Source organism: Labeo rohita, chromosome 11 (assembly GCF_022985175.1).
Source record: "Labeo rohita strain BAU-BD-2019 chromosome 11, IGBB_LRoh.1.0, whole genome shotgun sequence".
NCBI classification, from domain to species: Eukaryota; Metazoa; Chordata; class Actinopteri; order Cypriniformes; family Cyprinidae; genus Labeo; species Labeo rohita.
This window is the reverse complement of record NC_066879.1, coordinates 24,505,528-24,519,899: the sequence shown is the minus strand read 5'-3', so window position 1 is coordinate 24,519,899 and position 14,372 is coordinate 24,505,528. Positions and strand designations below refer to the sequence as shown.

At 34.1% G+C, this 14,372-nt stretch overlaps 1 protein-coding gene across 5 annotated transcripts in view; it reads left to right on the top strand.

The window, feature by feature from the left end:
- Window positions 1-14,372, top strand: part of unm_sa1614 (un-named sa1614) — a 61,893-nt gene that overhangs the window by 45,290 nt on the left and 2,231 nt on the right. For 2 of the 5 annotated variants that reach the window (XM_051122010.1, XM_051122012.1), the window contains 10 exons: window positions 806-891; window positions 973-1,088; window positions 1,372-1,439; window positions 4,003-4,110; window positions 4,212-4,458; window positions 4,531-4,713; window positions 6,600-6,663; window positions 9,213-9,274; window positions 9,393-9,580; window positions 10,173-10,295. In XM_051122010.1, coding sequence (XP_050977967.1) covers window positions 806-891; window positions 973-1,088; window positions 1,372-1,439; window positions 4,003-4,110; window positions 4,212-4,458; window positions 4,531-4,713; window positions 6,600-6,663; window positions 9,213-9,274; window positions 9,393-9,580; window positions 10,173-10,295 — 1,245 coding nt within the window. Of the gene's footprint in view, window positions 1-805; window positions 892-972; window positions 1,089-1,371; window positions 1,440-4,002; window positions 4,111-4,211; window positions 4,459-4,530; window positions 4,714-6,599; window positions 6,664-9,212; window positions 9,275-9,389; window positions 9,581-10,172; window positions 10,296-14,372 lie in introns of all 5 variants that reach the window. The other 3 variants (XM_051122008.1, XM_051122011.1, XM_051122009.1) reach the window with 2 other exon arrangements.

Here is a 14,372-nt window from a genome sequence, read left to right as displayed (position 1 = left end):
ATTCTGGGTAGTTTTATTAAACTCAACTATTGCTTAAAAACTACTATATTTCTTGCTTAAAATTAACCCAAAATAGGTTGGACATTAGGGCTGTCACTAACGATTATTTTGGTAATCTGTCGATTATTCTGTCGATAATTATAATTATTTTTTTGTAGTAATAAACATAGACCAATAAGTGAACAACAGCCTTTAAAATGACCTGAATACTTATATAATAGCAATGAAGCAATAATAATTAGTTCAAATAAAGTCTCAAAAGCAAGTAATCATTGGTTTTATTGAACAAAACTGTTAAAATACATATTGTACTATAAACAATAGAGCTAATGTTCATTACACATTATAACCAATCCCTCCAGAGGGCGCCAACGCCCTGACAGTTGTTTTTACACTTTACAGTTTAATATTGACTCAACAACATTTAATTCAAATGTCCACTGAATCTTTAATATTTGGTCATTTCTTAATGAAAGAAAAACTACAGCCACTGTAATTTCTTGAATATGTGGACATCAAAACATGAAAACTGAAGGTTTAAACTTTTATTTTGAAGTCGTGATGAACAGTTAGCATATTGAGAAGGCTAATGATGTATTCTCCTGTGTTTGCGTTGATTTATAAATTATTTACCTTGAAAATCTGATGAAATAATGCACGTTGCGTTCTGAGATGAATGTTATAATAAACCTAAACTCACAACAACATGCAGAGATGGAGTTTGAGACACTCCACACATGTAAATGATAACAGTTTTTGTGCATTAGCAGCATTGATTGTTAACAGAGCTGCTTTGTTTTGACAGGAAAAGGGGGAAACTGCACTACACCTAGCCGTCATTTTGTCTGACAGGACTTCACTCCATGTGGCTGACTTCCTGTTCCACAACTGGTCAGTTAGGAAAAAACAGCATTGTTATTCTAAAACAGATTCAGATATGGATTATCTTCATCATAACTGCTTCTGTTTCAGTAATAATCTGGATGCTCAGACTGTGAAGGGGAACACTGCTTTGCATTACTGCTGTCAGCACAACAAAACCGAGTGCCTTAAACTTCTTCTCAGAGCCAAGGCCAACACGCATATCAGTGAGTAAGGCCCTCAAATCCTAAAACCACAGAGACGTTTTTGCATTGAGCTGTTTCATGCTTGATCATTTGACTAGTAGTCTCTGTTGTAATATTAAAAATATTACACTCTTCAGCTTTAATATTAATTGATGCTTTATAGGGTTTTGTCAGCATCTTATCAGTCATTGTTAAAGGACTGAGGCTCATCGTGTTCTTTTGATGGCTGGTTTGGCTGTTGGCTAAGAGTTAATTACAAAGCAGGATGATCTTTGTGCTGATAATAATTGCTGTTCTGTGATAGAGAATGATAATGGAGAGACCGGACTGGACTTGGCACGCAGACTGAAGCACACGCTGTGCGAAGAGCTGGTGAGTCAAAGAGCTTTTCAGCAGTAACTTGTTAAAGCAAGTCTTTATTAGTAGGGTATTCATGTGGGTGTAACCTGTACATTTCACTTTTATTGTACCAAATGTTCAAAAGTGCTGTACACTTCAGCTACATCATGGTCATGGTCTATTCTTTTAATAGGGTTCAATTTCAATAGCTTTTCAGTCACTTGTGATTAATGGATAAGGATTTCTTTTAAAATCATTCACAGAGTGATAGCATTTACTCTGTTTACTCTAGAAATGTTAGTCATTTTTGGTCCCACTTTATATTAGGTAGCCTTAACTACTGTGTACTTACATCAAAACATAAGTACAATGTACTTATTGTGTTCATAATGTATTGCAAAACACTTTTGCTGCTGATGAGGTGGAATACAGGTAAGGTTAGAGACAGGTTTGGTGTATGGGTAGGTTTAAGGGTGGGTGTAAGGAATCTACAAATTAAGGCCCCGAGCACTTCTCCAAAATGAATCGCAGTTTTGAGGGCCTAAACATGCTCAAAAAAAAAAGATTAGCGCCACCTATAAAATTCAACAAAGTGCCTCTCGAGCTGTGTTTCACATACATGTTCGAAATTTGGTAGACACATTTTATTGATGCCCCAACAGTGTTTGGGCACATTACTTTAGTTACTAGTTACTTCTCACAAATAGTAACTGATTTAGTAACTGAGTTACATCATTATAAAAATAACTAATTACCAGGGAAATTAACTATTGTGTTACTTTTTAAAAAAAATTCAAATATGTCAACTTGGATGCCCCCAATATTAAATATGGTAAATGGGTAAAACATTGTACACTAATCTACGCTCTTTTTTCTTGTTTCTGCGTCATAATAACCAAAAAAAGTGCTTTTGTAAAATAAATAAACAGGGTGAGCTTTCTGCCGTCTCGGTCTTGGTCACGTCGAAAACAAATATTTTCTGATGAAGTAATCCATATGAGACCAACGTGAGCTTACCATATAAACTCATCTCTAATGATAAATAAATGCTAAACATCCATGTGAGATCTGTGGACATTACCTCCGTAAACAAATGTGAACATTCATCAAGTTAATCTCGGCTACTTTTCGATTCTGGGAAAAAAGACATGCTGAGAGGAATAAGTCAGAATTTATCTCAGAAGAAGAACGCAGCGCAAAAATTATAGTAATGCCACATTTTATTTTCAGTAACTGTAACAAGAGTTACAAGAGTAACAGTTTGATTACTTCTTACTGAAAGAAGTAATGCCATTAGTAACAGCGTTTATTTATAAAGCTGTTATTCCCATCACTGCACACCAATACCCACAAAAAAAGTCCCCAGTACAAAGTCCGAAACCCAACAGGAAGGCTGTTTTGAATTTTCTCTGCAAGTTTTGTGCCGTTTTTGCCATTTTTAGGCATTGTATTTAAACAAATTCCTCCTAGAGATTTAGTCAGATCAACACCAAATTTGGTCAGTGTAATGAAACAATGGAAAGTAATATATTTTTAATATAACAATATAAGAAATAAAGGTAGTATGGCTAGACAATTGTATTTCTAAACCATACACTAATTTTTTAAATGTTTTGGAAAGTCTCTTTTGCTCATCAAGGCTGAATTTATTAGATCAAAAATAGTAATATTGTGAAGTATTATTACAGTTATTTTCTATTTTTCCATTAATATTTATAATATATTTTAAAATAAAATTTATTCCTGTGAAGGTAAAGCTGAATTTTCAGCAGTCTTTATTCTAGTTTTCAGTGTCACATGATCCTTCAGAAATCACTCGGATATGCTAATTTGATTCTCAAGAAACATTACTGATTTTAATCAATGTTTATTTTTTTTTTAGATTTATTTTTGGGCTTTTTTATGCCTTTATTTGGACAGAATAGTGTAGATAAGACAGGAAAGCACTGGGTGAAGAGAGAGGGGAATGGGATCGGCAAAGGACCACGAGCCGGGATTCGAACTCGGGTCGCCGTGAGCGCAATTGCACTGTATGTCGGCGCACTAACCGCGAAGCTATTGGTGCCGACCTTATTTTTATTAATGTTGGAAAAAAAAAACGGTTTATTATGTAGTTATTTACAGGATAAAATGTTAAAAGACATCTTTTTGAATATCTTTACTACCCCTTTTTATTTAATGTATCCTTGCTGAATAAAAGTATTCAATATTTCTTTAGAAAATAAAACGTACTGACCCCAAACTTTTGGTTGGTAGTGTACATAATATTATTCAAAATGTAGTTATTTTAAAGATATCCGTCTGCTAAATTTAACATACAGTATGATTCATTGTTCTGCAATATTACCAGCTAATAATTCTATCCTAAAGGGCTGAAGGGAGAGGCTGATTTAAATCGCATTTAAATCTCAACTAATTATTTTGGCCTAGAGACATGTCTAGACTAATAAGAATAATTGTTTAAACGTATTCCAAGGAGTGTTACTACATACAAATACAAAATACCCCAGCAAACTTTACAAACTGATCATTAAAAATATATTATCCAGTAATTACAAACTGGATTGGTCAAAAAGTAATGATGTGTCATGTTCAGATCCACCAGTCACAGAACAACCAGTTCAACATGCACGTGCACGTGGAATATGAGTGGAGACTCCGGCAAGATGACCTTTATGAGAGTGATGATGACCTTGATGACAAGGTAGCAACATAAGAAGACTACACCTCCCATAACTCCCATAGACTTGAATATAGTGCCAATAAAGCATAATGCATAACACATTAAATGTTTGTGTCTTGCAGATGGGCCCTGTGAAGAAGGAGCGCTTAGGACGGCCTTTCAGCTTGTATCACAGTAGCTCCGTCTCTCACGGTGGGGGAGGAAGTAGCGGAGGGGGGTTGTTCAGTGTTGGTCGGAGGCTGGCAATGGCCCGGGGAGAAAACCGGAGGGAGGTATACGCCAGTCCCAACTCTCAGACACGCAGCCTCGACAGTCCCCCTCCGCCACCGCCTTCATCGCCCGCACCGCCACTGCCACCTAGGGTCAGAGGTGGGACACTTTTCTTGCCTTTTCTTAGCTTCTCTTCTACAGTCTTGTTTACTCTCCTCATGTCCTTTCCAGCTCCAAACATCCCCCCTCCTCCCCCTCCTATGAGCTCACCTGATGGCTGGACGTCCCATGAAGTGAGCAGCAGTAAGAAACGAACCCCTCCTCCCCCTCTTATCATCCGACACAAGCGTACATACTCCGAGCCTGCACCTCAGGTGCCCCCCAGTCCCCACTCGACACGGCAGGGACCAACAGGTACGTGATGATCCTGGAATGACGCTTATTAGATGGAGTTCAAAAATCCCACAAAAGGGCTAGAATTCTTTACATGGAAATTTCTGTAGTCAATATAGTTTTACTATAAGAAAGTTCATATGTTTTCTTCTTATGTTAAGGGGTTAGTTCTTTCCTGAATTAAAATTCCCTGATAATTTACTCACCCCCATGTCATCCAAGATGTTTAATTCTTTCTTTTTTCAGTCGAAAAGCAATGAAGGTTTTTGTGGAAAACATTCCAGGATTTTTGTCCATATAGTGGACTTCTATGGGGATCAACAAGTTGAAAGTCCAAATTGCAGTTTCAATGCAGCTTCAAAGGGCTCTACACATTACTAGCCAAGGAATAAGGGTCTTATCTAGTGAAATGATAGGTCATTTTCTAAAAAAATAAAAATAAAATAAACAAATAAAAAAAAAATATATATATATATATGTATATATATATATATATAAAATCCATGGTTACTATAGTTAAACCATGGTAATCACAAATGAACCATAGTCTAACCATGAGATGTGTAGTAAAACTATGTTGTAATTAAAACAGATTGTAATCAATCCGCCAAAAAAGCAAAAAACATGGTTACTATACTTTTACTGTAATAAACCATGGTTAATTTTGAAATTTTAAAAATGTGACTCATGACAATGCAATACCATGTTCAGTATTAGGATTTTTCTGTAAAGATATTGACATGATGTAATCATTATTGTACTGATTTTGACATTTAGGCAATTTAGAAAACATAGTTTTGTTAAATCTATAGTAGTTTAGCCATTTTAAGATAAAACAACACCTGGTCATAATGTGATACTTTAAATTGAACTTAAATAAAATTGTTACTGCAAATAGCATATAATGAGGTGGTTGTTTTGCAACAAGGTGGAGACAGTTCTACTCATAACAGTAATTTGGCTGAGATGCAAAGAGATATCATGGAAAATGAAGAGACTGAAAAGGAAAATGGAAATGAAGGTGCAGTTCAAGAGAGAGCCTTTTTCTTATTTTGCACAGCCAACAAGGTTTTAAACATTTATTTAAATGTGATGACCATACAAAAAAACAGGGTCTGTGGTTTCAGAAGGTGTTGTGGGTGTATCGGATGGCCTGGATGAATGTGAGGTTTCCTGGTCTAAAATTTTGTCCCAGTCTGGCCCTGTTCTACATGGTGGTTGTTCAGCCTTGATACATTCATTAGCTAACAAATTTGAAATGTAAGTTATTGGGTATTAATGTGGCAATATGATGTGAGGTCCAGTTACCAGCGTGACACTAAAACACTGTATTTTTTTTTACTTAAGTACATGTCTGGGCCCATACTTCTTTACTTTAACTTAAGTAAAATGTGTAGTCAGTACCTCTACTTTTTACCAAAGTATTTTTAAACATGAGTATCTGTACTTCTACTTGAGTGAAGGATGTGTGTACTTTTGCCATCTTTGTGCAAGATGAGCATTTGTGGTTAAAAAGTATATCAATTTTTATTTATTTTTAGAAAATGTCCATGTAAAGCCCTTTGAAGCTGCACCGAAACTGCAATTTGGACCTTCAACCTGCAGACCCCCATTGAAGTCCACTATATGGAGAAAAATCCTGAAATATTTTCTTAAAAATTCTTAATTTCTTTTTAACTGTAGAAAGAAAGACATCTTGGATCACATGGGGGAGAGTAAATTATTGGGAATTTTTATTTTGCAATGAGCTCATCCTTTAAGCTATAATAAAGTTATAAATATATTTATAACTTCTTAACATAAATAAATAATTTGGCAAATATATCAACTTATTACAAATGACTGAGAAGACACATAGTCATGTTTACAAGTTATAAAAATAAGTTTTCTTGCTTTCTTGTGTATAGATTATGGAGTACCTACAGGTCAGAGAAGCTTCGGTGGTCCAGACTCACCTTTCCAGAAGTGTGTGTAAGTGTTTTTTTGACTCACATATGCTGACCTCTCTTGGCTATTTGCTGGAATACCCAAAAAAACAACAGTATGTTTTAATTTAAAGCAGGCAAATAATCATTTAGCAGATTAAAGGTACTTAAGAAACTGTCAAATGTGCGGAAAAATTAACTTTGGCAAGTAAAGGAACAAATTACTTACACAATTACTTACTTGGCAGGTAGGTTTTTTGTTAAATACAAAGTTTTGAACTATAAACATCATAATTAAAAGTCTAATCAGATAATTGGGCAATTCCACAGAATTGGTGCAAACTGATGTCCCACAACCAAAAAACACTAAGACTCCTAAATAGATATTTTACCATATTTTTGTGTTACAAATTATGTAGGAAAAGTAATAGATTAATATATGTCAAGAGTGCAATTTAAAAAATCTACATCATAACATGAGTCCTGACCTTCGTCACAAAAGACTTGACGTTGCCTTTTTCCCTATCAGAATTTAGAAATCATAAAAAATTATATATCAGTGCAAAACTTAAAATCTCAAAGTTCATCGTTTGAAAGCCATTTTAAAATCAGACATTGCATTACCATGGAAAATGTACATCAAAATCATATCACAAAATGTTTTCATTGGATAATGCATTTTTATGTCTGTGTTCAAAAATGGGAGTGACAGTTAAATGGTTAAAAAGCATTGAAGTACTCAAATCTTAGATGTTTACTAAGATCCTTCTATTATCTATTTAAACCCACAATATTTAAAATATCAGTAAGCTCAATATATATAAAATCAGCATTTATTGGGTACTTTCAAATGACAGGTGGCTGTCCCAAACCCTAACCCCTAAATTTCAACTTTTGATAATGATATTGAAATATTATTTTTCCATTGTTATTTTTAACAGTATCTTTTTGATTCTTTTAAAAAGTTTCATATAAATTTATTTTAGATTTTCTTTGTAAACTGTGAAACTGTGAAACCGCATTTTCATATCACTACCGAAACAGTGTATGTTTTAGTCCAGTGGTTCTCAACTCCAGCCCTTGGGGCCACTGCTCTGCACACATTGTATGTTTCTGAATCTGACACACTCAGTTCAGTTCATAGATCTTTCTCCTAAAGAGCTGATGATTTAAATCAGAGCAGTGGGCCTCAAGGACTGGAGTTGAGAACCACTGTTTTAGTCCGTTGGCTAAGGCTGATTTTAATTACATGCCTAAATTTATAAACAGGAAATATTCCTGTGTCCCTCTCTCTCATAGCTACATGGTAAATAGATAGAGAGTCAAATATATCTAAAATTGTCACTACTGAAACAGTTCTAAAACATTTGGTGGAGTTTCGGTAGTGACATCTTTGTTTTTTGGGTGTTATGAAATTGTCACTTACATAACAGTCACGACAGAAACATGTCATCATTGTTTCAGTAGTGACAAAAGGGAGAACTGAATTTTTTGAATTTTGCCCTGATTTTCCCCTTGCGACAATCGGAGCAAAAATCTTGTTGAGCACCTCGATCGGTCCCGATGTTCGGCGCGGATTATCTGGTCATTTAAGATGTTCAAAGATCAAATCTTGCATCTGCCGATCTGCTGTCACACAAATCAGTCCGCCCCGATCATATCAAACATGTTTGATATTCAGGATTTTAAATCGGGATGATCACGGCTATGATTACGTCAGTACTTTCACAACAGCCAATGCGCGACCGCAAAACAGCTGCTGTACGGTCCGTTGGATAGTGAAGATGGAGGAAACTGCTAGCAGCTAGCTAACATATGTAAACATTAGTTACTGAAATGACGATCTGTTGCATAAGATCATGCGAGGCGTCTTAATAATATCTTGTAGTGTGATGCGCCACGGTTTTCACATCTTGTAGTGTGTGCATGTTTAAAATTTGAGGGAAGATAATCTGCAAAGATTCTCCTTATGTGTGCACTGCAACCAGATTTCATACTCTGTTAGGATTTTAAAAATCCTGTAGTGTTGATGTTATGATGTTATGTTTTTGGTTCAATGTATATTCAAACTAATGAATCCTTAGCTTTGAAATCAGTAAGATCAACTTTGTGCCTTTTACAAAGAAGAATTGGATTCAGAATATAACAAATCTCATAAATTACACTTGAAATATTGTTAAAAATGTAATTGTTATTGATTTACCTCTGAAAAAAATGTTAATAAAATATGAAAAAAATATATTTACAATGTAGATGTAAGCAAAATTTTAATAGGTCAATATAACCCTAATTAAATTATTATTACTGTGTTTCGCACAACTATTCCAAAACTTTCTGAAAATACAACATGAGAATTAACTGCACAATCACTAGAAATGTGTGCCTTGGATATTATACTTTTTTTTTTTTTTTAAACATTTTTTCAATACGTTTCCAACTCTGACTCATATACAAAACATCTACTAAAGAACCTGCTGCGCTACACAATGATTACATTTTTACAGTAACCTGCATTTGTTTTTATATACAATACAGTACAATATAGTTTACTGTGTTGTTAGTCACATATACTGATTGTAAGACTTTCTATTTCAGCTCAGGGTCTCCCAAATACACCATGTCCACTCTCAACTCCTTATCTGAGCTACCAGAACGAGGTAATTCCTTAACTGCCTAATTATCTTTCCACTCTTATTGTTTTAAGTAAAGTTGTTTTGCTTATCACGGCTCATGTTTATCGTTACAATGTGCTGTTGCTGTAATCTCTCTCAGCAGGCTTTCGAGCAGATGGGGAGAGCAGCTCATCTCACTTTCTCTACCAAACCCCACAGCCCGTCAGCAGTGGAGGACGACACACCCCGGGCCTGTCCCCCACCTCCCCGCGCTCCTTCAGCCTAGAGGCTAACGGAAGCTCCTCTTCCTCCGGCCACAATGCTCCTCACCCACTCCCCAGGAAAACTCTGGTGAGAACAAAAATTGTTCTTTCATAGCCATTAAAATTATTTTTGTCTCAGGTGTTTCCTCTGAAGTGCCTAATGGAGAAAACGAATTAGATCTACTTCATTGGTCTTTTCTTGCAAGAAAATCCAAGCTGGAATCTTAAGAAAAAAAAATGTTTTAATGTTTTTGTCATAGTTTCTCATGCTGCATTTACTTGATCAAAAATGCAGTAAAAACAGTAACATTGTCAAATATTGTTCTCTAAGATGAAATCTCAGCTCCTAGTACTCCAGTTTTTATTGTCACATGATCCTTTAGAAATCATTGTGTTTTGCTTCTAACTTTACCTTCAACAGCTGTTTTACATCAGTCAATTTACCAGCACCAAACCAGTTTAAACCAGCCTGTATCGTCATGGGAATTCATGCTGGTCTGAGCTGGTTTTCTCTGCAGGGTCTTCAGGAATGTTGTTCATAGACATAGAGTGATGCAAGGATTCCTCATACTTTTCCTCATACTTGTGGTCTCCCATCAACACATTATTTTAAAAGAAAATCAATATTGGTTAGAAGCCACATGATAAGAGTTTTTGCAACTTCTTGTTTTTGTGTTCAGAAGAAGTCGAAGCTGAAGCGTGTTAAAGCCATGTATGACTGTGTGGCGGATCATCACGATGAGCTCACCTTCAACGAGGGTGAGGTTCTGGTGGTAATCGGAGAGGAGGATGCTGATTGGTGGGTGAGTATAATAAAAAGAACAATTCATCTGAGATCAATTTCAAGGAGGGATTGAGAGACATGAAACTAGGAGATTCGTTTCCGGTCAATTGTAGAGCTTAGTAGCCATTATACGAAAAAACTGACCAGTTTTCAAGCAATCCAGAGAGCCATGTAATGTCAGTTTTGAGGCCAATCTGGACTAATCTGCCATGGGTCTCCTTGGGAATGTCTGATGTGTATTTAGTATTGAATCTATGAGGGAAAAAAGCTATGTGGATGAAATTATTATTAGAAACCGTCCTGTTTTGTACTTAAATTACACTGTCATACCTCAAGTTTTAAAACCGTTGTGTGCTATTTAATTGTAAGTGGCTAACAAATTGCTACCTAAGAATCAGTGTTGTTTTAGTATTATATACTATTATAGTATTTACTAATATTTTGAATTTTATACTTTCAGTTTTCATTTAAATTTTAGCTTAAATGTTAGTAAGTCATTTTGTTGTCTGCTTTTGTTATTTTTATTAGATTTAGTGTTTTCATATTGAAATATAGCTTTAATTTTTTTTTCCCAGTTTTGGTGATTTTATTACTTCAAACTTTTGGATTTATTTCAGTTATTTTCATTTTGTTCACAAATTTTAGTTTCAGATTTTTTTTTCATTTATGGTTATATTTTATTTTATATAGGGCCCTGTGAAATCTCCTTTTTTTTCCAAATTCATTTTTTTCCGTATGAATTTTTCTGGAATCCCTTTTTAGTTTCTCTAGACTTATTTGATAAATAAATTACATTTTATTAATCAAAAAGCATATCTAATTAATTAAAATTATGAAACGTAAACAATTTAACAGCAGTTTATTAAGAGTTTAACAAAAATAAAATTTTTAAAGCCCTATGAAATATGTTTTTTTTTTTTCTCAAATTCAGTTAGGTTTACCAAATTTGTGGTTTCCATTAATTTTAATGGTTTCATTAAATTTAATCATCAAAAGCATCTCTAAGTAATTGATTGTATTTAAAAATATTATTATTATTATTATTATTTTTTTTTTTTTTTTTTTTTTTTTTTAGAAATACTGTGTTGTGTATTTACATTTTTCTAGTAAATAAATTCTGGCAATTGTTTATTTTTATTATTATTTATTTATTTATTTTTTTGCTAAATATTCCTTAAAAAATAATGTTTTAATAATAATTTTATTATTAGTAGAAGTACTATCATTACATTAGGTCATATACAGTTGAAGTCAAAAGTTTACATACACCTTGCAGAATTTGCAAAATGTTAATTATTTTACCAAAATAAGAGGGATCATACAAATCATACAAAAAAATCTTTGAATTTGAAGATCAGGGTAAATTTAACTTATTTTGTCTTCTAGGAAACATTAAGTATCTTCTGTTGCTTTTGAAGGGCAGTACTAAATGAAGACAAATATGATATTTAGGCAAAATGCACACATCTTTATTCTGTTCAAAAGTTTTCACTCCCCAGCTCCTAATGCGTTGTTTTTTCTTTCTGAAGCATCAGTGAGTGTTTGAGTCCCTCAGTTGTTCTCATTGTGAAAAGATGGATCTCATAATCATACAGTCATTGTTGGAAAGAGTTCAAATACACAAAAATGCTGAAAAACCAAAGACTTTGTGGGACCTGAAGAAAAGCAAAAATTGACAGATAATGTACTCACCCCCTTGTCATCCAAGATGTTCATGTCTTTCTTTCTTCAGCTGTAAAGAAATTGTTTTTTTTTTGAGGGAAACATTTCAGGATTTTTCTCCATATAATGGACTGGTATGGTGCCAATTATAGTAACTGAATTAACAGCCGGCACTTTTTAATACAACACAAGGAAAAAAAAGATATTTTGAACAGTTTTCACAATGTGAAGGAATACTCAATATTCTGGTTTCCACTCAACCTCCGAAAATGAAGTGAAAGGACGGTTTGCAATTTTTTTTATTTCCAAAAGAAATAAAAGAAAAAAAGAAAAAGAAAAAAAAGAAAGTCTCACTGGTCCTTCAATTCCTTTGTACGTACGTGAAATCCTCAATTGTTAGTGTGTGTGTAAAGGCCTTTTATGTTATTTACTACCCAGGTAGTAGACATTTACATATTTGTGAATGATGAAATCATTCAACCGAAACTGATTAACAAGCGTCATTCACCAATTAATTAACTCAGTACGAGTATAAACCCTCTTTAAACATACAAAAATAGATTCTTAACTTCATATATAACTCTGATTGTTTTTTTATAACATAGATAAAGAAAGATGAATTTCTATAAATTCAAGTAATGCGTAAACAAGCAAAACTCACCAGAGTTCTCACAAAAGAAAAGTCGTAATCAAAAGACCGTTTTTCATCCCTCAGCAACAGGATGAGATTGAACCTTGTGCAATTGTTAACAATCTTAAGAAAGAGGATACACATTAAGATTGAGAAATACAACAAAATTGCTTAATCTTCTAGGACGGCATGCTAACCTCATGCGTTTTCAGCAGGCTTCTTCATCTGAGCTAAAAAAAACTAAAAACTATAGCGTTAACCGCCCTTAAGTGGCAAATCATAGAATTTCGCCAAAATACAAGACCTTCTTAGTGATATACAAATTAAAGGAAAACCAATTACATTTACTTTGCAAAGACTGGGTCGGTACTTCTGCAGCGATGTAAGATGATTTTGAAATGATTTTTGAAGTTGAGGGAGAAAATACGATCGAGTTTTTCGACATATCCTAACTGTCTTGAACCAAAATACACAGAGTTCAGGGAGAGTAAGACAAGATGAGCCTTTGAGATTAAAAAGTATTTAAATTGTATTTTTTAAATGAAAATAACCAATTGTTTCACTAGACCCTTCTTCCTCTGCTGGGATCATTTACAACCGCATTTGGGATCATTTGAAGCCGCATTTAAACTGCATTTAAGTTCAAAATCGGGGCACCACATCAGTCCATTATATGGAGAAAAAATCCTGAAAAGTTTAACTTAAAAAACACAATTTCTTTACGGCTGAAGAAAAAAAGACATGAACATCTTGGATGACAAGAGGGTGAGTACATTATCTGTCAATTTTTGTTCTGGAAGTGGACTTCTCCTTTAACTGTTCAGGACAAAGAAAGTTATTTTTATAAATTCAACTATTATTTTCTCTTGTGGACTATATGTAAACATCTTTTATGTGAAATATCTTATTCAGGTCAGGAAAAAAAAAACAAAAAAAACATGCATTTTGTAGTTTGTGCAGATTCTGCAAGGTGTATGTAAATGTTTTGACTTCAACTGTAATTTTGTCACAGTTTCTTCATGTTGAACCAAACTTTTATTTTTTTAGCAGGTTACATGCACAGAGAGAGTGAAAAAGCAGATGCGGTCATTAACATTGCTATTTAAATATGACAAGCTCATAACTCGTAAGACATGGGAAATACAGTGACAAATAGACTTTGCTTTTCCATTTGAAATTTGGCAGTCGTTGTGCATTCACGAGAGCGTAAACGTAAACGGTAATGCAAGACTTGCAATTGCATTTGGATTATGTCACTATTTATGCGTCCACATATGGAAAACGCAATTGAAAATACAATTTTTGTTCTTGTTAGCAGTAACAACACCAATAAGGACATAACAATATATGTTTTTTGTTTTCTTTTTAAACAAGGGGTTTAAAATTAACTTTTGAGTGACTTTTTAATTAATGTTGTAGGACAAATATATATAAATGTCTCCAGTTTGCTGTTTTTTACTTATAGATTCAAAAACCATTATAAAAAAACCCATAGGAGAATCCTGGCATAATCCATGGCATAAATATGGTTATTCTCATCTGACTTTGAGGGCTACAAACTGAACAGCTCTTTTGTGCGTCCTTGTTTAACATACCAGTAAATATAGTACATTTTAAAATTTTTAATTTCACACTGTATTTTCTGTTGTCTTTGGCTCTTTGAAGTATCCTTGGCATAAATGACTCAAATTCCTTGTTACGGTTAAAGATGGTTTTGATGAGGAAGCTGCAGGGTTCTTGTTAGCCTTTGACAGACCCATGCCGTGTGTGCAGATGAATCTTCCGATCCCATGGGAGCAGATG